The 23,311-nt window shown below is 41.7% G+C and overlaps 1 protein-coding gene across 1 annotated transcript in view; it reads right to left on the bottom strand.

Annotated features, from left to right (window-relative positions):
* PCDH15 (protocadherin related 15) overlaps positions 1-23,311 on the bottom strand; it is a 922,022-nt gene that overhangs the window by 383,744 nt on the left and 514,967 nt on the right. The window contains exons 15-16 of the mRNA XM_025203355.1: positions 14,553-14,746; positions 2,942-3,074 (exon numbers count right to left, since the gene is read on the bottom strand). Coding sequence (XP_025059140.1) covers positions 2,942-3,074; positions 14,553-14,746 — 327 coding nt within the window. The remainder of the gene's footprint in view (positions 1-2,941; positions 3,075-14,552; positions 14,747-23,311) is intronic.

The following is a 23,311-nucleotide window of genomic DNA, read 5'->3' as shown; positions in this document are numbered from 1 at the left end:
GCCAAGTTCACTGACAACAAAAAACTTTGGGAAATAGTCTCCATACTTAAGGATAGGTTGGTGATCCAGGCCAATCTTGATAGGCTTGCAAGATGGGTGGCTGAAAAACTGATGGCATTCAATATGGAGAAATGCAAGGTGCTCCACCTCAGGAATAAAAACCCTCATCACACTTATAGACTTGGCAATGCTGTGCTTGCTACCACAACGACCGAAAGAGACTTGGGGGTCATGATTGACCACAAGATGAATATGAGCCACCAAGGCAGTACTGCAGCTGGAAAAGTGAATAAAACTCTGACTTGCATCAACTGACGCATCTTGAGCAAGACCCAAGCTGTCATCCTCCCTCTGTACTCAGCCTTGGTGAGGCTGCAGCTGGAGTACTGCATCCAATTCTGGGTTCCACAATTTAGGAAGGACGTGGAGAAGCTTGAAAGAATCCGAAGTAGAGATCAGATCCCCAGAGCACATGATCAGAGGGCATGAGAACAGGCCTTATAAAGAGAGGCTGTGAGCTATGGGACTCTTTGGCCTAGAGAAGCAGAGGCTCAGGGGTGACTTGGTGGCAGCCTATAGGTATACAAGGTGTGTGCATCAGGATCTGGGGGAACACCTGTTAACCAGAGTACTCCAGGGGATGACAAGGTTAAACGGTCAAAAACTCCTGCAAGAATGTTTTAGGCTGGATTTAAGGAAAAACTTTTTATTGTCTGATCCCCCAAGGCCTTGAACAAACTCCCCCCACAGCTGGTGCAAGCACCTACTCTGGACACTTTCTTGAAACATTTGGATGTTTATCTTTCTGGGACCCTTTGACCCTAGCTGACTTGCTGCCCCTTGGGCAGGGGGCTGGACCTGATGATTTTAAGAGATCCCTTCCAGGCTAATGTCTATGAAATCTACCCCACTGCACACCCTCTGGTTCCGTGTGTGTGTGACATATATCAAACACACACACACACACACACACACACAAAATGCTGAATATTACATAATAAATTTTGAAACAGATAAGAAATTTGAGGGGCATATAAAAGATGCACATGTGGGAGTTAGATTAGATGTCCCCTGAAGTTCTTTCCAACACTATACTTTTTTAACAAACTGCACTCTTCATACTAATCCATCACCTCTATTCCCAATTTCTGTTCAGCCCTAATAAAAAATAGCTGTTTCACACACACCTACATGCACACACATTTCCTTCTCCCCTTTATTCCCCCCTCCCTAAGTTGTATGCCAATGAGGCAAATAGATTCTTTCACCAGTGACAGTTTAAAGGACCAACCTGCCATGAGTTCTCAGTAGCAGGAACTGGTATATTAAACGACCAAAGGGGAAGATTCTCAGCCTTCCATTACAATGAAAAAAACCACAACAGCCCCAAAACCCCCAAACATGTTCATTCTGGTTATAATAAGTTCTGAAGTATAAACCTTCAGAAGACTGTAAACAGGAACCTGAATGTTATTATTTTGGTTCACTGGTTCAAATCAAGCTTCAGTCTTGATTATTATACTACACAAAGCTGAATACCACACACACACACACACACACATTAGGGGTGTGAGAAACAGGCTGTTTTCAATTCAGATTTGGCCTGAATCGGGAACAGTGATTCAATTCATTGAATCGGATCACTGTCCCAATTTGATTAGGCTGAATCCCAATCTGAAGATTTGATACTGATTTGGACTGTCAGCGCTAGGGCCATAGGCACAGTTTTAAATGTTTTTTTCTATATACCTCAAGGTACCAGGAATGGCTCATAAACACTGCGACTGTGGGGTGGATGGAGGATCCCACAGGAGAGTGGGGGGGGGGCACCCGCATGCTTGGCAGTGAACCCAGAAGTGGACCCGATGCACTTCTGGTCTACTTCCGGGTCCACCGACAAGCACACAGAGGACCCTCCCCATGCCCTCCCAACTCAGCAATTGGCCATGGGGGGGTCCTGGGTGCCCCCCCCCCGGACCCAGGAGGCACCAGTTACTGAGCCGGGGGCGGGCAATATGCTCCCCAGCAGACCCAGAAGTGGACTGGAAGTGCTTCTGGTTCACTTCTGGGCCCACTGCTGAATGCGCTGGGGATCCCCCCACGCTCCTGTGGGACGTTCCATCTGCCCCACCATCTCAGTGTTCCTGAGCCACCTGGCACCTTGAGGTATATAGAAAAAAACATTTAAAGCTATTTCTATGTTCAAATCATCGACTCTTTCCAAACCTCTCTGAATCAATTCGGAGGGTTCCGATTTAATTCAGAGAGATTAAAGGGTTTCCAGATTCAATTCAGATTTGGAGATTTGGCCACTGAATTAGGCCAAATCAAATCAGTGACCAAAGTTTGCACAGCCCTAATATATGTACATATGTATACCCGCCCACATGTGTGTGTGTGTTGTTGGTTTTAGGGGGCTTCACAGTTAGTAACTACCATAATCATAATTAGGAATGTTTTTGGCAGTCTCAGAACATAAGGAAAGGATAAATGGAAAGTGAACTAAAATTGCTCTGTCACATTTTAAATTAAGTCAAAGACTGGCAGAAAAATACAAGAAAGCTTGCATTACCACATCCTGTACTCTGCCTCTAAGTAAATACAGACCCTTCAAGCTCAGGGATTCATGCATGCATGTTGACTACACACTTCATTCCCTCAAGCAGCTCATTCACTATAAAGTTTAAAAATCATCTATTCCTTGTCATACTGCTCAGTAAATGACTGATGAAAACCACATGAAAGTTTTGAAGACAGATCTGGAAGGCTCTGAAAATGTCAAGTTAGCTTTTTTCTTTTTCACTATGCCAAAAACAAGCCTTTTGATACAGAACTGAGTATAAAATTGGCCTTGACCTCTATGATAGGATGACTAGACCCTATGTGTCATGTAAGTAAGCAGAAGTAGCTTCATAGAGGCTTACAGTGAAGTGTTCTGTACCTGCAGATTTAACAAAATGGCACCAATTCTCATGGCTTCACTGACTTCAAGACTGTACATCTGCTGGGGAAAGCGGGGAGGGCTCTGATTGTTTGGAGGAAGTACCTCAATGTAAACAGTAGTGATGGAACTCCTGAAGGGACAGAAAAAGAAAAAAACAAATCAAAATCAATGGCAATGCAACTTCAAATTTCTACATTTATATGCTGTCCTATTCCTGTAGATTACAACAAGTTCCTCCCCTATTTCAAACCCTTCAAAATACACTTCCCTGCACATTACCTCAGAAATTATTCACACTTTCATTTCAACATAATGAAATATAAATGAATTTTTAAAAGTTGCACAAGAAAGGTACTTTGCCAATAAAAAGCAAAAGCACTTGAGCAAAATAATACCTTTTCTAACAAGGTGCCAAGTTCTGATATTTTACTCATGCTTATCTCATATCTCATCTTTATCTGCTCTAAAGTCAGCTTTGTTCTTTGGGGGACAAAATGTAGGGAGTGTTGAAGAAAGTCTGGAATACATAGTACTCCACAGCAGAGTAAAGACTTGGACTATTACCATGACTCCGGTCATGGTGAACACTGTCATCGAAGCTTATACTACCTGCAGTACCCAAGCTAACTTGCCTAAAGCTAGCTTTGGCATGGATACATGAGCTTCAGTTTCAGCAAGAACTGTAATATAGACACACTCAAGTGAAACTGCTCCAAAGTTACAGTGAGAGTTAAAATAGCCTGAGCAGCCCCAGGAGAAGATTAGGCAGCTTAGAAGCACCGTTGTCTTACACCTCAATGAGGCTAAAAGTCTAGCTCAGGGCTGTCCAATTTCTTAAAAGCCTACACACCGCAGGGGCAACAGCATCAGGGTCCACGGGTGCAGTCTCTGGCCCCCAACATGCAGGCTCCCCCAGCACCCTGTGAGTAGTTGTCCCACCACTGCTATACTACATATGTTGCAGGACAGCAGCCTCAGTGCACCTTCTTGCCTGAGGCTTCCCCCACTGCACTGTGCAGCTTGCTCGCCTGGACATGTTGTGAAATAACATTTTTTCCCCCTTCCCCCTGGAGGGAGAATGGTGGGAGAGCCTGGAGTTCCTGGATGCAGCAGCAGCCACAACAGTGAAGGGAATGGAGTCAGGGGGAATCTGAGAGTTGCAGATTAATGCAGACCATGGGCTGACAGCTGGATAGTGTTGGTGCAGCTCACTTCTAAACTGTCTCCAAAGAAGTAAAGTATTGTTAATTATGGCTATGCATAGCTTCAGGTGCTGATTTGATTCAGAGGAGATTCGGCCTGATTCAGCAGTTGAATCTCTGAATCTGAATCGAATCAGGAGACCAATACAAAGGTCCGAATCAATGTGATGCTCTCCAAATCTGTTTGGAAAAGATTTGGAGAGCTTTGAAGATTTGGACAGTCTCCACTCGCTGATGCAGGGAGCTGGACCCAGACTCCGTGACGATAAGTAGGGGGTGGGGGGGGGCTGGAAGAGGGGGAAAGGCACCATGGGGGGATGCCCACCAGTCCCCATCCACTGTCTGCTCCTTAAGCCCCCCTGAGTGCCCCCCCTACCCCAGCCCTGCCAATGGCTGCCCCACCTAGCCCCAGCGTACTGGCTTTTTAAAAATTAGATTATGGAATCTTCAGATCAGGCAGTGTCTTCTGTACAGCATCTACTGTAATAATAAAATAATAATAATAATAATAATAAAAAGGCCCTACAGTCAAAAGATGCTGTAGTGACCATCAGGGATTCTGGGAGGGGGCATGGCAGAGCCCCTCACACAGCACGGGGCAGTGTGGGGCAGCGGGGACTGCCCCCCCCCACCTGGCAACAGCTGGTGAGCGCAGCCTTTTTTGTTTTTTTAATTGCCAGGACACTGGGGCCAGGTGGGGCAGTCATTGATGGGACTGGGAGAATGAGCGGGGGATGGGGGCTTGTGGCAGAGCTCCTCATGTAGCACAGGGCACTGGGGGAGGCAGTGGGGATCACCCTCCTCCCTGGCAGGATCCGGTGAGTTCAGGGCTTTTTTCTTTTCTTTTTTTTAAGAGCCAGGATGCTGGGGCTGGGTGGGGCAGCCATTGATGGGACTGGGAGAGGAGGTGGGGGGTGGGGCCTGTTTGATTTGGAGATTCTGTCAGTTCAGCCAAATCGATTCAGGACAGTGATTCCAATCACTGAAACAAATCACTGCTGAATCCAAATCTGAAGCAAATACTAGCTGCTTCGCACAGACCTATTGTGCATCACTCACTTGTAACAAGTTCCTCTTCTGCATAAATTGCTTGTCAGAGTTTAATTTTTCTTTATCTTTAGCATTAAAGGAAAGTACCATGACAACAGAGATGCCCAACATTTCTAGAAGAAAAATTCTATTGTGCCATTAATGTTGTACAAGACATTAATAGCTGTCCTGTCCTATTACTGTGATAAGAATCATTAATAGACCATTAATATTTAAAACATTGCTACCCAAACTAATCAGATGCATGCATTTAAAGTTAATTTGAAATAGCTTTTGTGTTAACTGAAACTACATTTAATTAAATACTATAACAGAACTTCAGTCATTAATATTTTGATAATTAGCTACACAGGATTCTGATTTAGTACTTGTTTGGTGCTGTACTTTACTTTTACATTTACTATGGAATGTAAACAGAGGTGAATCAGGGGTGGTGTGCTTGCACCTCCCTTTGATTCCTGCTCATTTCAAAGTTTAAAACCAACTGCCTGGCAGTGGCAGTGCCATTTATATTCAGGAAGCAGTGAAAGCATCAACTGATTTCACACTTCATTAACATCTACCTGATTCCTTCCAAACTTTTAATTTCACAAAGTGTTAATGACCCACTCTCCTTTTAACAGTCTTGATGTTCCACTAATCCAGCTCACATTTCTTTTTCAAAATTCTGCTGTCTGTTGCCTATTCCTGGTAACATAGCTCCTATTTCACAGCCTTGCAGACAGTTTTTAACTAATTCCAATAAAGTTATACATGCTCTCACTTCAATCTTAAACTGAATCCTATAGCCCTATGTCCCTTAGTATATTAGTAAAGCTTCTAGTTTCTTTTTCTTCATACTAGTTCTATAGTATACTAGAATTTGGGGTGCCCTGGGAGGCTGAAGGGTTGGAAGGGGGAAGAGGTAGTGGTGTTGAGAGTTGGAGTCTTACTTCCCCACACATGGGCAGGGACAACATGTTTATCAAGCTTTTCATAAAATGCTGTCTTTGGTTGGCTGCAAAACTCATTTTCACCTTTACCCTGAAGAGGTGACATTTTAGTGAAAACAATCACCAAACAGAAGTTTGATGCTTATTTGCTTTTAATCATAGTCTAAAAACAAATACAAAATTTCCACTGAACTTTAGGGTACAGACATAAATGAGAGCAGTTAACACCTGTCATTGTGATAAGTGTTTAAGAAGCTCAAACCTGAAGATTATTGACACAGTAGGTGTAAAGGGATCTGAGTCAATTAAGCAATAGCTGGATTTTTAAAAAGGAATAATTTTGAACTGAATTTCCTTGTTAGGTAGCAGTGATATTTTAAACATCACTACTTTTCCACTGATTTTCCATAAATGCATTATTTAAACTAATGCTACAAATCAGGATTATTGGATTTGAAAAATTTACCAGAGCTAAATGTTAAAAAATGAGTATGATAAATAAGCTGATAAGAACCCATTGTAGCACATGCAATCGTTGTTTACATATGCAAATGACTTCTTATGAGTTCTATTACCTCTATTTTATATGCATATGTAAATACCTTTTTAGCTTTTAGTGTGCATGCTTACAAGTACTGAGAATGAAATTACTTTGGCTCTGTATCTTCTTTTCCTATGTCTTAATAACACCCAACTAACTTAAACCAAACTCGGTTTAAAATATGGATTTTTTTTTGCTCATTACACTTGGCTTTTCATATTCAGCAAATTTTCTTTAACTCTAAGATAAAAGCATAGGAATAAAATACTTCCAGCCTGTAACCTAGAAGATTTCAGTATAATAGTTTATTCCTAATGTTTTACTATCCTCAGACCATTTACTGACATACTTTAGTGCTCTCCACTTCTAGCCATTTATTTTATAAGTTTAGTCAGGGGCTATGCAAGCTGTTGGGAAAAATATTTCAGCATAATGAAAGGATAAAGAGTCTTCTACACTGTAAACAATTGCAGTGCATGTACTATATACCATGTGAAAAGATGAAAATGTGACTTTTCTGTAATAAAACAAAGCTTTAGAACCAAGATCAAGAGAGAGAGAGATCCACTTTATCAAAGTTTGAGCAATTCTGCATCTAAAACAGTTCACATATGTATATGGCAAGAGTGTGACTTTAATGCTACCAATAGTGCAAGTGTGAGGCAAAGCAAATCTCCCATCATTCTAGGAGAAGCACTGGAGAGAACGTGGCCCAGTTTGCACCTTGGCCTTGCATTCCTTGAGCCCAAGACGCATGATGTATAGGAGTGTTTTTGAGAACAGACCCTGAATAGCCATTCATATGGTGGGAAGCTCCTCCTTCCTCATCACTTTGAAGCTACATGGAAATTGTTTGCCCTCTGAGCTAATGTAGATGCTCTGGTCACCAGCAGCATAACATGGGGACGGTAGGTAGGGCATATGTTCTGGGCACTGCCTAAGGGAAGAGGTGCAAGGACAGGGGTGGGCAATTATTTGGGTCTGAGACCTACAAGGGGAATTTTGATAAGCTGTCACAGGCCAGATCTGCATCCACCCCTCTGCTGCAACTACTCACCAAAACTCCCTATGGGACTGCAGGTAGGTGTGGAGCACTATTCGGGAGGAGTGGCTGAGGCTGGGATCATGGGACTGGGTTGCAGGGCAGTGGCAGCTCCTCTGGCTAGGATGTGTGTGTGTGGCGGGGGCGTGGTTGTGGGGGCATGTGCATGTGTATGTGTGTGGGGAGGGAAGTGCCTAAGTACTAGGTCCTGGGAGCCTGCTGAGGGCAAAGGGGGTGGGGGGCAGAGGGTGCATGCAGCAGAGTTCACCTGGGTGGTATAGCCCCACCTGCTGGCACATTGGGCAGACTATGGCATGCTCTTGCTGGTGCCCACAGCTCAGCTTCATCCTGTTCCTACTGCCCTAGTGGCAGTTTCTGCTCTTGCCTCTGTCATGCTGCACCAAGCAGCTTCCAATGGGGCTGTTCCTGGTGTGGCTGCAGCTGGCCAGGAGCTGCTCTGCCTCCCCTGCCTCCAGCAGTGGCTCCTGCTCCTGATTTTGCCCCTGTCATGCCACTCTGGTGGGAGGGTGGCCAGGAGCTGAAGCCAGAGCCCTGAGCCAAGAGCCACCTGGCTGAAGCTGCCCACCCAGAGCAACCTCATGCAGCATGGTAGGAGCAGTTTCCAATGGGGCTGTTCCCAATGTGGCTAGAGCCAGCTGGGTGCTGCTCTGCTCCCCTGCCTCCAGTTGCAGCTCCTGTTGCACCACGCCATTTCTGGTGGGCAGGAGGGCAGCTCCAGCTCTAGCTTCTGCCCCAGCATTTGGGACTCTGACTTCAGCTCCCAGGCACCTTCCTGGGAGTCAGAGCCCCACATGCTGGAGTGGGAGCCATCTAGCTGGAGCTTCCCAAACACCCAGAGAGTCACAGCATAATACAGGCAAGAGCAGGATCAGGAGCCGCAGCTGAAGGCAGAGGAGCAGAGTAATGCCCAACTAGCTGTAGCCACACCAGGAACAGCCCTGCCGGAAGCTCTGCATGCTGGCCAGTGCTGGGCAGGAGCCTGGTGCAGGCTGCCCTGACCAAAGCAAGCAGGTCTTGGCCACATGTAGAGCACCATGGGTGCAGCCATGAGCTGATCCAGTCACCTGCCTAACTGGCTGTATTTTGCCCACCTCTATGCTAGGAAAATGGGAAGGAGATGCCTTAACCTCCCAACCACCTGCTCCACTTGGATGTTCTGGCTGCACAAAGCAGCAGGATTGGCAGTGTGCATCAAGGAGAGCAAGGCATTCTGGAATTACAGTTTTGTAGAACATCAGTTCAGTTCACCATTGCTGGAAGGAAAATTCACCCTATCTTTTTGCCAAAATCAGTATTTTTTGTTGTTGTTTTCTCAACACTGGCTTCAGCAGCAAAATTGGGGATAAATTTCCCTTCTAGCAACTGCAAACTCCACTGCTGCTCTAGAGAACTAAATTCCTAAAATACTTTCCACTTTATGACACACCCTGGTAATGCTGCTGTTTGATCTTGCTCCTTGTCACTGCAAAGCAAGAAGGTAAAGGGTGGGAGGAGAGGAAGTTGGCAGAAGAAAGTTGAGAGAGGATTGTCCCAGGGTGCATTCTGTACATGTTATGCCTCCCTTGCTTACTGTCTCCATTTCAATTAATGCAAGAATGCATGTACAACTACACAGGTTAATGCATATTAACCAATTTGTATCTGAGGATATATTTCATCATGGCATGCCCCATTCAAAGAGGAAATACCTTTACTTTTAGTACTCATTTCAAGGATGTTATGAAAAGATATTCTGAGAAGATTAATGCACTTCATGTGGTCATTCTGATCACTAAATTAAATTATTTTACAATTTAAGTTGAATAGGACAGAAAACACAATAAAAACTATATATAATTTCTATATATAATTTCTTAGGTATTACAAATTTCCTTCCTTTTCACTAGACATTGCTCATAAAAGCCTGCTCAACTGTGACATAAATAGCTAAAAGCTGAAAAGTTCTATCATAAAGTGTTTGTCCTTTGTTAACATAATGATATATATTTTACTATTCCTGTATCATATTAACACTGGCTACTAATAGATATCTTAATAATACTGCTTACAATACTTTACCATCTGCTTATAAATGAATTACAAATACATTATTTGAAGTGCTATTCCAAAATATTATATAAAATTCAGCTAATTTAAATACAGATTTACAAAGAGGAAAAGAGTCATTTCTTGCTTTCTTTTATATTTTTTCTCCACCATTTACAAGCTATATCATTTTTTAATTAAGCTTTTACCCAGTGCAAGTAAAGGGTTGCTTTACTTTTTATGTAGGTTTGGAGTGTTTTAGCAATAATGGTTCACAAACTGTAGGAGAAGCAAGCATTCTTTGGGCTATCTTTTACTGGACCAACGGTATAATTGGAACATCTATTGGTACAGGTTATTGGTTACACTCCAACCTTTATTTTTTATGTTTTCCATTTATAGTGATCATAAAATACCCCATGCTAACTACAGGAAAAATCTGTCAAACTTCTCAGTGATTTTCAAGGAAGAAACTTTGTACCTATGCTACTAATTTCAATGGAAACAGGAATTCATCTCTGGCCTTTCACCATGGAATCAAATCAGCTAAAAATCTTTCAAAAGCATTAACAGGATTGTTCCTTTTTTAAGATTTTCTGTTTACTGGAGTCATTAGAGTTATGTAAAAATCAGAATTATATGTCATTTATAGCATTATAAGTCAGTTATCAGCATTATATAACAGTTTGTATCCCTGATAGTTAAAATGTTTAAAAGAGATCTCAATATAAGATTACTTTTAAAAATAAATAGTTTTAATGTTCTTCATCTCTTCCATGGTCAGGGCTCATAAAGGAAAAAAAAAATACACAAGCCAGTCAGTAAAGGACATAATTCCTAGATTTGAGCAAAGAGGTTCTGGTAAGCTTCCTCAGGAAATTAGGAAAAGCTCCCAGAGTCACATTTCCCTTTGATATCTAGGTTAGTGTCTCTTTGCTTTATTATACAAGTGAAAGAGGGTGTACTGGAGGTCTGTGCTCCCCCCCCAATGATTCCCAGTCTACTAAAATCTGTAACTGGCTTTATAATAATCAAATGTATTATACACAACATTACTATTCTGACCCTAATTGTTCTGATTTTTACTATGTTCTCATTTATACTGCGAATCATTTCCTTTCAGATAAAATGTATAATAATGTTTTATACACGTGATAGCATTCTGTCTGAAATTTCGACAGCAAGAATTGAGAGAATCGTTATTTGAATGATGGCATTAAGAATGTGTGATAAACCATGCGCGTGGAATTGTACACATCCCACAGATAAAATCTTCTTCATTTTTTGTGTTATTGTGCAAAAAATTAAGGTCCCGATCATTAAGGGCATATAGGTTTTCCAGATCCTAAGTGATTTTACTACTAGATTCTCAGGGAAGTTTGCAAAAATTAAATTTAAACCCTGATCTAAAAAGATTCCCACCCCCCGCACCATCTCCCTTACAGTTATGTTTAGGCTACATAAAAACAAAGAGAGAATCCATGCACAGTTCAATATTGCATTGTACCCTAAGTAATGTATATCCTGTTTTATGCATATCACCTCATACTTACTGAGAAAAGAATGTAGCCATGACAGTACCCCATAATAAGTTAGTTATTCCTTAGCTTATTCCTCAAATACATGAAGCAGTACTTATTGCAACATACTCAAAGTATGTAATGTAGTGCAAGAAAACAGGATTGTTACCTATTGAAGCAACCGTGGAATTATCATTTGTAGAAATTAAGATATTTATCTAAAGATTCTATTGGGTACAGCCAATAACTTCCTTAGTATGCATGAGTAACTTGATTCTGAGTTAGCAAAATCATTCCCACGATACTTCTATGATTGCCTGCCATCTGCCTGTCCTTTAGAATGGATATTCACAGAGTGGACAAGATTTTCAAATGACTAATAACTCTACAGATATTATGCGGCTGGGAGGCCCATCAACTGATTGGATGCACCCCTGCAGCTGGGAGATCAAGGCAGCTGCAGTTTCCCAGACTTGGGAAGGAGCCTGAGTGCGGCAGGAGGCACAACTGTGTGGATCATGCATTAGATCCCATCATGACTTTACCTACACATGTAGAGGGGCCCTCATTCACATACAGTGCTAACATTCATGCTCTGAAAAGTCAATCTCTTTTTTTATGTCTCGTGATGGACACACGTAAATTGAGGCACCTCAAATCACTTCTGCAAATCTTGGTTAGAGCATGATTTCCCATTAAGCTGCTAACATTTATGTAAAAATATTTTTGTTGTAGATTCAGAACAAAAAAAATGAAGCAGGCTGCAAGGAACCACAAGAAATGGGAACTGTTTTTACTTTTCACGTGGTCAGTAATAAACAGCCTCTGCAATAGAACAGAATTCATCCCCAGCTATATAACAGAAAAAGAATTTCTTCAGGGACCTATTAACATTTGGACTTACTAACAGTGAAAACAAATTATAAGAGGGAAGGAAAGGTTAAAATAATGGTAAGAATACATGTTTTCAGAACCTGAATGGATTAGAATAAAATTAAAATATAATAATGAAACAGTAATAGCAAATGTTTCTGCATAATTTAGCCATCATGGTGTGCTAATTTCTCATACATCTGACAAGACAACTGGGATTTGAGATGTCTGTAGTGAGGGAGGTGGGGAATCCATTTACATTCTACCTTATATGATGACCCTTTCCTCCTCTATTGAATTCCCTCTTTATGGATCTGAAAAGCATTACAGAGGTGCCATTAAATGAGGCTACCATTTCCCCATTGCCGTCAATGAAATGAACTTGTCACATTATCAGTGCAACAAGGCACTGCAGCCAGAACGTGTCATCTCAGCCATCTTATTGTATTTCTCTACATGGTAGTGAAAGAATAACATGTTTTGCCTGTACAAAGAAACTAAGAAACAAAAGGAGGGAAGCAAAACTAGATATAATTAAAGTAGTGAAAGCCCTGCTAAAATCCAAACAGAGCAAACTGATAGTACAGCAGGTTTGAATTTAGATTTTAGTGGAATACACTTTACTATTTGCACAGCTTGCTATTTATATTCCAAAATGTGCCAACTCTGAAAGAACATCATGCCATAATTCTTTGTCACCTGGACAGAAGGCTGTCTCAAGAACAGGATCAGTCTGTTATTAATCATTTCTGCATCAGAGCAACCCTTGTAAAGAGCCACTAACACCTATATCCTTCTTTATTTGTTTTATTCCATCTACTCTCTCAATTTCAATTAATTGCATGAAAAAAATACACAGATAAAACTGAATATGTAATCATGTATTTAAAAGAACAAAAGAAAAACAACAACAAAAACATTCCAAGTGACCTAAAGAAGGAAAAGCCTGTGCTACAGACAACATGTAAATAAGGGATAAAAATGAATGCATTACACTAATTTCTAATATCATACTTATCAAAAGAACCAAAATGGGTTCACTGCACAAAACAAAATACCATATTTACTCAAATATAAGACAAACCTGAATATAAGGTAACTCCCAATAATTAGATTATTTATATGGAAAATTATACCTTTGCCCCCACCCCCCCAGCTTTTTCTCCCTGAAGACGCTTTCCCTCCTTCTTACTGTCAGATCCTACTCTTCCTGAGCACGTGGACATTAGAGGCAAATTTGAAAACAATTACCTTTAAATAAACATAGGTGTAATCATTTACATATAGGGAAATTATTATGGGAACCCATAGACTTAGTTCATCCAAAACTGATGCAGTTTATCTCCTTTGAAACTACTGCAAATTTTAGCTCAGATACTCCATAAGCACAATTTTAAGTAGCTCTTTAGTAACTATTTATATATAGTACAAATGATGCACGATATTAGCCTAAAGCCAAAAGGCTCTTGATTTACCATATAGTTCATTGGGCTGTGCCCCAGCAGAATCAACAGTGTGACCTCCCATGGTGACCTCACAACTCAGCACTGCTAAGTATGTGTGTGTATTCCTAATTACCTGCCTCCGCCCCCCCACCCCCTATATACAAAACGTCCGCATGCTAATTAGGCCCCTAGTCATCACTGGAACTGCATGTTCTTGTCATGAGTCCTGGAATCCTTCAAAAATTTAACTGTAGATGAGGCACAAGGCAACCTGGTTTGGCTCCACCTCATGGAGGATGGGCCACACTAGACATATGCGACAGGCTGAGAGAGGGGACAACAGAAAGATTCTGGGTAAACTGTTTGGGTTCCTGTTGGGTGATGCTTGCCAGACATTTAAGGGTAGTGAAGAAATAGGAATATTGGAAATAGGAAAGAAAGATCTAATGCAGCTGTAGGGATGAAGAAGAATTCTAAACATATTCAGTGTAGTGGCTCTCCACGACTTGAAAAACAGCACTGAGGGGTGCTGCACACAATGAGCACCACCATATATCTTATTCAGATGGGCTGCACTAACCTAACCTTGTGGTAGGTTCCCATCAGTATGTTTGCCCAATAGGGGCCATGTGTTTTATAGTCATGTTCAATTTTGGCTACATTTTAATCAACTTCATAGTTGGTTTCCAGTCCTGATTACATGCTGTTTTTGGCAATCATTTAACAATAGATAATGATATTTTCTGAGGTTTCCTTGTATGTGAATGTAAGACAAGGGGCTTCCCCCCCACCACCATGCTGACTGGAGGGAAAAAAATCTCATCTTGTATCTGAGTTAATATGGTACATTGAAGCCACATCTTCTTGTGCATCTGCTTTGATTTAGATTTTTGAAAATAAGTGTGCGCCTCTTTTCTTAAACACAAGTTTAAAAGATTTTGTTTTTAAATGAATTACCTTCTTTCTGAAGGAGGAGCATTATCAGATGCTCTGACAGTGAGAGCATATGATTGCCCCACTGACAGTACAACTCCTGGGGTAATGGTGATAAGGCCTGTTTGGTCATTGATGATGAAGTCTCCCTGAGCTCCAGCCAGGATTTCATATGTGATCTGCCCATTTGGCCCTTCGTCTGCATCTACAGCAGTGAGCTGTAATTGAAAATCAGAATGTAAATGCTCAAGATCAACCAACTATTATATTTTCATTTCTTTCAGCAACCTGTTAGGAAATGGGGAGGAGGAAATTATCAAGAGAGAAAGAAGCATATTTCAATTATATACTTTAACACTTCATAAAATATCTACACTGCTTTTCCAGCACTCCTGAGGACACCAATCTTGAAAATGCCCTGCTCATTCACTCGTACTGCAACCAAAAGGCCTTCATGAGGACATGAAGACATGCCAAAGAATACCTCCTGCCACTGCTCTCAAGAACAAAAGAGATCTCTAGAGAAGTGGGGGGGGGGTGAGGTTGGGGGGCAACTACTGTAACAGGTGCTGGTCCCAGGGGCAGTTGTGACAACCCATGGTGGCTGCTTGGCCTTGTCTGTGCCCTCACTTCTCAGGCTTGCTTCCTTTCATCCCACCTGCCATAACTTGTTGCTATTAGATCCTTAGAAAGAGAGGCTGCCCCAGGGATCTTATGATGCCATTCAGGTGTCGCTACTCAGTGCCTTGAGAGTTAATTACATGGCTCTGACCAACCCTTACACCACACCCAAACTTCACAGATGTTACCATTCAAACTGTCCTGCTCCTTCCAGAGCCTTTCGCCCTTCTTAGAGTTGCTGACATGCCCAGCACCTGTTACATGTTACAGCCTTGCACAGTCCTCGAGTGCCACTCTGGTCCCTTTCCCAGCTCAATCTGCTGCTTTGCTTTCTTCTCCCTGCCTTATCTGCTGCTGTACTGTCTGTCCCACCCCAGTCTGGCACCTACCACACAGAGAGACTGTCCATGCTACATCTGGCATGAATATCACAGGTCAGGCACTTCTACTTTAGAGTAACTTGTTGGGGGATGCAGGGGGGGGGGGGGTAGGGGGGTTTGTGGGGGGATGGGGGGGGGGGGGGGGGTTAGAGGTGGAGAGGGGTGGAGCACGGTAAGGGCAGGTCCACCTCCTCATTTCTGGGTCTGATGTATGTCGAGCAAGAATGGTTTGGCAGGGCATGCTTCAGAGGATTGCTGCCAGGAGTACCAAGAAATATTGCCAACATGCACAAAATGTATAAGAAACTCCTGCACAACAGAAAAAACAAACTGGATTCATTTTGAACTAGAAATAAATTATAAAAAATAACTAAACATTAATGAAAAACATTAATGCAACATTAACTTTATTCTTTATTGATAGGAATTTACATCACTGTCTAAAACAAAAAAGATAGTTACAAAATAAATATTTAAATTAGGGTCCAAAATTTACTTATTGAAAAGTTCCATAACTTGTCTTTCTTATATCTTTACTGGGACAATGCTATTTCTGCCAAATAGTCAAAAATCCTGTGTAAGTAACCTCACCAGGTTAGCTTGGGAAACAGCAACAAAATTGTCCATGTGATTACATGTGTATTTTGGATAGAATAGTAAACAGAGGACATGCAAGATGTTAAAGATTTGTATACATCCACAACAAACACAAACATTACTTACACATATGTATAAAATGTATAGAGAATCCAAGACTGTTCCTTCTTATTATCTTTTTTCCTGCTTTTGAGACTTATGCAAATATACAAACAACTGTACACCACATACATGACTGTCATATCCATGTGAAAAAAATCAGTTCAATGCGATAAATTGCATTTATTCTGCATTTCTACTAAATCACCTGCTTTCTATCTACCTTTCCCCACTGGAACTCTAACATTTAAAACACCTGCTGCTAAAAAGAAAACAAACCAAGCATATCTTTTTCTTCAGACGTAACAATTTCCCCACAAACTTATACAGCTTGAAGCCCAAGATAAATATGTCTAAGGTCTGATAACTTTATATCCATTAGGGCTAGAATTGGAAGTTTTATACACTTGAAAAACAATATCTTTCCAATGGGAAACACAACTCTTGCTTCCACCTTTAATATATTTTAAAATTCCAAAGACAAACATATACATATAATCCCACGGTCTCTGAAAGATGGCATTGTGACAGCGTGCTAAAATAACTTGTCATTATGGGTATATCTTTTGAATCTTATACCAAATAGACCTAATTAGAACGATCAGTGGGCTACACTCACATTACTGACATGTTTAGAACAAAACCAATGTTATAAATCCTGTTATTGGTGATTCAGGAAGACTATATGTGCTAAGAACAGATCAAAATCATGCACATTTTGCCCTTTTCATATGCAATGTGAATGGCTTACTATATAAACAAAATAGAAATGCTGTCAATAAATAAGGGCTAGTGCTTATACCTTGACCTTTACACTATGTATTGAAACTTTCATCTTAATACTGTATTCACAAAATGAAAAAATGGTATACTATTCTGCCCCACTTACATGTGGAGGAAAGAGTTGAAATTCCAAAAATAAGATCTCTAAACTCAAAGCCTCCTAACTGATAAACAATCATTATTTTACTTCTTTAAAATATACATTTAGCTGATACAGATTGCAGTTCTCCAGACAGTTCTAAGATTTTGTGTCACCATGCATTGCCTCTAACTGCAGGGCATGAAATCAGTCAGTACAATATGGCATACTGAAACCTTTTGGCAGTTAATTCTACTACATATATTGGCAAGCACTGTCCATCAGCTCATCTTCCTGAGTGAATAGCAGTGAAGTCAGGGTGACAAAGACTAATTGTACAGCTTTGTTCCTTGCTGCTCCTATTTGAATTTGGACAGATGAAGATGTGAATCAACAAGAGGCACCAGCAGTTACAGGAGAAGAGCCACAGGGAGTTTGGAAAGATATAAAAAAGGAGGAGTGATTCCTCGCTGGGCTGGGAAAGAGGTAATTAAAAAAAATAAAAAGATGGGTAGTAGGGCTGTGTGAAGCTTTGGTCCTTGATTCAATTTGGCAGAGATTCGGCCCATTCCAGTGGCTGAATCTCCAAATACAAATCAAATCAGAGGATACTTTAATCTCTCCAAATGGAATCAGAACCCTCCAAATCAATTTGCAGAGAGTCGGAAAGATTCAGAGATAGACACAGCTTTAAATGTTTTTTCTACATACCTTTAGGTGGCAGGGGCTTGTGAATGCTGCAATGCTAGGGTGCATGGAGTATCTCACAGGAGCATGGAGGGCTCCCCAGCGCACTCAGCAGCAGTCCCAGAAGTGGACCGGAAGCATTTCCGGTCCACTTCTGGGTCCTCCAGGGAACCAGGGAACGCACAGAAGCCCCACCCCCAACCTCCAGGCTCATCAACTGGTGCCTCCTGGATCTGTAGGGGCACCCAGGGATCCCCCACACCCAATCACCAAGCCAGGGAAGCACGGGGGTGGGGGGCAGCGTGCTCCCCGGAAGACCCGGAGGTGGACCAGAAGTACTTCTGGTCCACTTCTGGTTTTGCCGCAGAGCATGTGAAGGGCCCCCCCACACTCCTGTTTGATGCTTCATGTGCTCCAGCATCTCAGTGATCATGAGCCTTGAGGTATGTAGAAAAAACTTTTAAAGCTGTGTCTATGTCTGAATCACTGATTCTCTGAATCAGCATCGAATCTTCAGATCCAGATTCTGTTGAGCCGAATCAGGGATAGTGATCTGAATCAACGAATCAAATCACTGTCCCTGCTTGAGGTTGAATCTGAATCAAATAGGGCCTGCTTTGCATTACCCTAATAGGTAGCCCTGTGAATTTTTTGCTGGCCTGCCTGTTTTCCTGGTTTTCTTAGTATAGACTAATTCCAGAATGTCATATTGCATGTTTGATATTAACTTCTGAATTTAAGGGTAACACGTGATGAGACAAAGTTCTAAAACCCAGGAAAACTACTCTCTGAACCCACATCCCTAAATGCTGCCACAGAGTTACCAAATGTGGAGACCCAGGAAATGCCTGCCAATGAGAACTTGTTTTCTCAACAGTTGCAATACGGACACTGGCAGGAGCATATAGAGAGATAGGCAAGCTCTCTTTTCCCATTCAGATCTGGGTACAAATATCATGTAACTCATTAATCAACACAGTATTATGTTGTCAGTCTTCATTAGGGCTCAGAATTTCAGAGGATATTATTCAAAACCTTAGGGGCATCTTCTCCCAAGACACTATGGCTAAGTACGGACAGTCAAAAAGTCTGAGGGTCAATTGAATCAATCTATGCAGTTTTCTCTAAGCTGGATAGATAGGACCATTATCAAACAGAATACACATGCTTGGCCAAGACAGGCAGATGCCTGCACTGCCCAAAGGTGGTATTCACACACACCTCCCAGCTGCGTCAGGCAGCAATCTCCCTAGTTCCACCCCCTTGCCAGTCCCCCATACATCAGCCAGAGGAGGTGGGTCCTGGAGGAGATGGATCCCCACTCTGGTTCCCCAGCTGGGGTCTGCACAGTAGATGGGAAGGAAAGCCCCCAAGGCAGGGGCTTCCTGCACATGGTTCCATTGGGTTGCAATCACCCCAGCTCCACCCCCTCATCAGCCCTTCTGACCGTTAGCCGTGGGGGGGGCAGGCAGGTGGGGAGGGGAATGCACCCCCACCCCAGCACACCAGGTGGGGTCTGCAGAAGAGGTGGGGGAGAAAAGAAACCCCTAGGTGAGGCCTTTCATTCCCATAGTGTAGGTCTGCCAAGGTCCAAGCATCCCAGTCCCTTCCCCCTGCCTGTCAGTCCTCCACCACCCATGCTGTGCAGATCCCAACTGGGAAGAGCTGGGACTAGGGTGGGGGTCCATTCCCCACCCTTGCCCACCCCTCTACTACTGCCAGTGGGGATGGGGAGGCTGCCTCCGCTCTGTGACAGCTGGGGGCAGGGCTTCCCTCCTGGGCTGAAACAGGCAAGCTGGGGCAGAGGTTAGCCTGCCCGATCTGTGAGAGGTTTTGGTTAACAGGAACTGAAATGCATGCTGGGATGCAGGAAAATTGAGGCCTAGCTTGTGTTGGAAAGGGATTTGGGACAGAAGTTTGACAGATCAGTTAAATCTAAATCAGTTAAGTCCAATTCTACATACATTCAAGCCTATCTTAAACTGGTTTTGGCTATTTTAAACCTCTCTATGTGCACTGAACTTCTGTACTGTTACAGGTTTAAACCAATTTCCAATCACTTATACCAATTTGTGTGTACTGTCTACTCCTAGCCTTTGTAAGTGGGGAAACATGCATAGAAAAGTACTACTAGAGTAAGTATGGAGAGAGAGAGAAGGCAACCAAAGCAATATTATGAAAAATAGTCACGTCTGCACATGATGCTAATCTATGGGGAGATGATAAAATACTGAGAGATATAGCCGGTTTTTATCTGTTTCACATACATCATAGTGACTAGAAAAGGCACATTCCCAATAACCAAAGACATACTAAAGTCTTTTATTTTTGGATTGAACTTTGTCATATTCGGGTCATTTAAAGTTTATTTTGAATTATCTTTTGCAATGCATGCTATTTTAGGCAAAGCTCCCAAATCCACAGCATTCTTGCGTGATACCATAATATTTGATTCCCACATTGAATGCATGAACTGATTTTAATAGTGATCCCCTGCAATGGCTTTCAGAAAGCAAGTCTTTCAACATTCTTTATGGAGAACAATTTCTTTAACATTGTGCTTTCTTGCCAAATTCTGTATAGGAAGTCCTATAAACAATTATATTGTAACAGCAGCATATTGAAATTTCTTTGATGCTTCAACAAAATGACCTATCATAGTTGGAGTCAACATATCAGATGCAATATGTAAAATCCACTTGTACTCCTCTTGGGGATTGAAACGGGGCCTGCAGTGCCAAAGCATCAAGGTTTACTGATATGCCCCAGATTTTTAGAGCTTAAAATTCTCACGAACCATACATTTCTCTAATAAATCATTCTAAAGTTTTCCTACAAAATTTTTCATACTCATTAACCTTGCAAAGAAGAATTAGTACAAAAACTTGGTGGCATAGTTAAGAATAACCTTCACCACTGAACATCAACCGTTGCTAAATAAAAGCTCTACACAAAATAGAAAATCTTAAGCTTCTAATTACAGGACTTGGAGCAGGGCCAGTTTTCACTGTGACAACATGAAAAGGAAAATCATTTGAATACACAAATACATAAATTAATAAGGTTAATTAAACTCAAAAATAAAGAAGTGTTGTAAAGCTAAGTCATATGAATAACATTGTCAGGGCTAAACAATGCCTAAAATACAGAGTTAAAGCCTTAGAATTGCCATGATGTACAGTTTTGGAAATTCAAGCTCCAGGTGTTCCAAACTGATACAGCTTAAGAGTTAACATGATTTTGGAAATATTTAAATGTCTAAAATATACAGAAAAAGACTAAACCAGATTCATTCTACTTACTGAAAATGTCTTTCATGTAGTACTTGCAGTTTCACTACATTAGTGTTGAATAATGGTTAAGTTTGCAAGTGACAGGTGTATTCTGTTACTTGCCCTATACAACTAGAGTTGGTTTTGTAGCCTGAAAAAGGACAACCACAATAATAAAGATAACTATCATTATATCTCACAAAAATTAAGTTAGATGAGAACACATACTTGGAATAGACATCATACGCCTGACATTTAGAGAAACTGTTTCACTTAACCTGTTTTGAAATTATGGTTTGACTTTGCTTATTATGAAGTTAATAGACACCATGATCATCAACAATTCCAGCAGTTCCACATCTGTCAAGAGTTAAAAGTTCAGTCAAGTTGGTTCATTTCCCAAATGCCATGCATGATTAATTCTTACTAACCTAAATTGAATGTACAGATATTATCTGCCAAGCTGGTTTAGTTCCCAACAGCCATACTTAGAATGTTGGTTCCAGTCAAGCAAGGCAAATTTTCCAAAGTCATACTCAGTTATTATAAATTTATTTGAACATTCTAGGTAATGTTATTAAAATCACCATGTAAACAGTACAGCTGACTCATTTGGAGCAATTTGCCACTGAGGACAGCAATGACTGGGCCTGCCAAAACTCAGATAGCTCTTCATTTACTAGCTTTACTTTACCCCCCTTTACTAGCAAGAAGCAAGCTCCTGTGGTAGCAAATCGTGTCAGCTGTGATATTCCAGCTGTGGGGGTGCATGGAGTGTCCCCATGGCTGGAAGCTCTGTCAGCTGATGGAGTTTCCAGCCACCAGGCATGTGCTCCTGCAGCTGGGAGCCAGTGTTAGCTAGGAGTTCCCAGTCTCATGGTTGCACATACCCCACCCCCAGCTGGGAGCTCTGATCAGTTGATGTGGCTCCCAGCTACAGGTGCCCCTGGCCACATGTTCAATTAATGGAATGATACAAAGCAGCTACATAATTTTACATGTATTCGATATAATAACTTTTTGTAGCTTATTCCTCTTTTTATCATGTTATTGAATGTCAGAAAACAAAAGATTCAATCACTTTGCAAAAGTTTGCAAAAAGGAGCAGGATGCAACACACAAGAAACAGCATTTGCATCTTCTGTGCAAGGAGGAAAATAGAGAATTCCTCATTAGCACAATGCAGGATGTTCATTCTTCTGGGGATTAGATAGTTACCCTAAACACCAATGGACTAATGGTAACTTTTAAATTAGATACAGGGGCACAGGACAATGCAATACAAGAATACATTATTCAAAAAATGAAAATTAAACCCATGTACTATGAGAATAAGAAAGTGAGACTTAGAGCATATAATGGGAACAAGATTGCAACCAAGGGTGTTTGTGCACTGCATGTTAGATGCAAGGGTAATATATAATAAAAAAGCAACTTGTATCAGTCCCAGCTAGTGCCAATTATTGGGTTGCAAGCATGTAGATTTCTAGGTTTGATTAGCATAATGGGCGCCATTGAGGGTCTAGAAAGCATGAGCATAGAAAAAGAGTTTTGTGATCTGTTTCAAGGTATGTGAGCTTGTCAGCTGAGTACAAGATAAAATTATGAGAACCAAATGCTCCTACCGTACAAGCTCCAAAAATGTTCCCCTCGTACTAAGGGAGAAACTGAAGAATGAAACAGATAGATTAGTTAACATGAACATAACAGAAAAAGTGGAGCAACTAACTGCTTGGGTTCATTTTCTGGTCATAATAGAAAAAAAAGATGGATTCGTGAGATTGTGTCTGTATTCTAAGCAAATGAACAGGTACATGAAAAAGGAGCATTTTCCCATTGCACCCAGGAAGAGATTTTTGGCAACTGGCAGAAGCTAAATATTTATCTACTTTGGATGCCTTTTCTGAGCTTTGGCAAGTGCCCCTAGAAAAGAATAGCACTAGATTATGTATCTTCAATACACCCTACAGCAGGGGTGTGCAAAATATGGCCCATGGGCTGGATATGGCCCATGAGGCCATTCTATCCAGCCCATGGGGCTCCTAAAAATTTTAGAAAATGTATATTTATCTGCCCCTGGTTCCTGTAAAAAATGACAGGAACCAAGGGCAGTAGGACCCAGGGGAAGCCCGATGGACTCCCACAACAGCAGGGCCCACCTAGCCCCACTCCCCCAGCCCCAGTGGGGGCTTCTGGCCTGGGAGCATGTGGCTGCCCCATGCCGGAACCTCAGGTAAGGCGGGGGGAGAAGGGCAGAAGGGGACT

This window comes from Alligator sinensis, unplaced genomic scaffold (genome assembly GCF_000455745.1).
Source record: "Alligator sinensis unplaced genomic scaffold, ASM45574v1 scaffold543_1, whole genome shotgun sequence".
Lineage (NCBI taxonomy): Eukaryota > Metazoa > Chordata > Crocodylia > Alligatoridae > Alligator > Alligator sinensis.
Note: the sequence above shows the minus strand (reverse complement) of the source record. Positions and strands in the feature narration are given on the sequence as shown.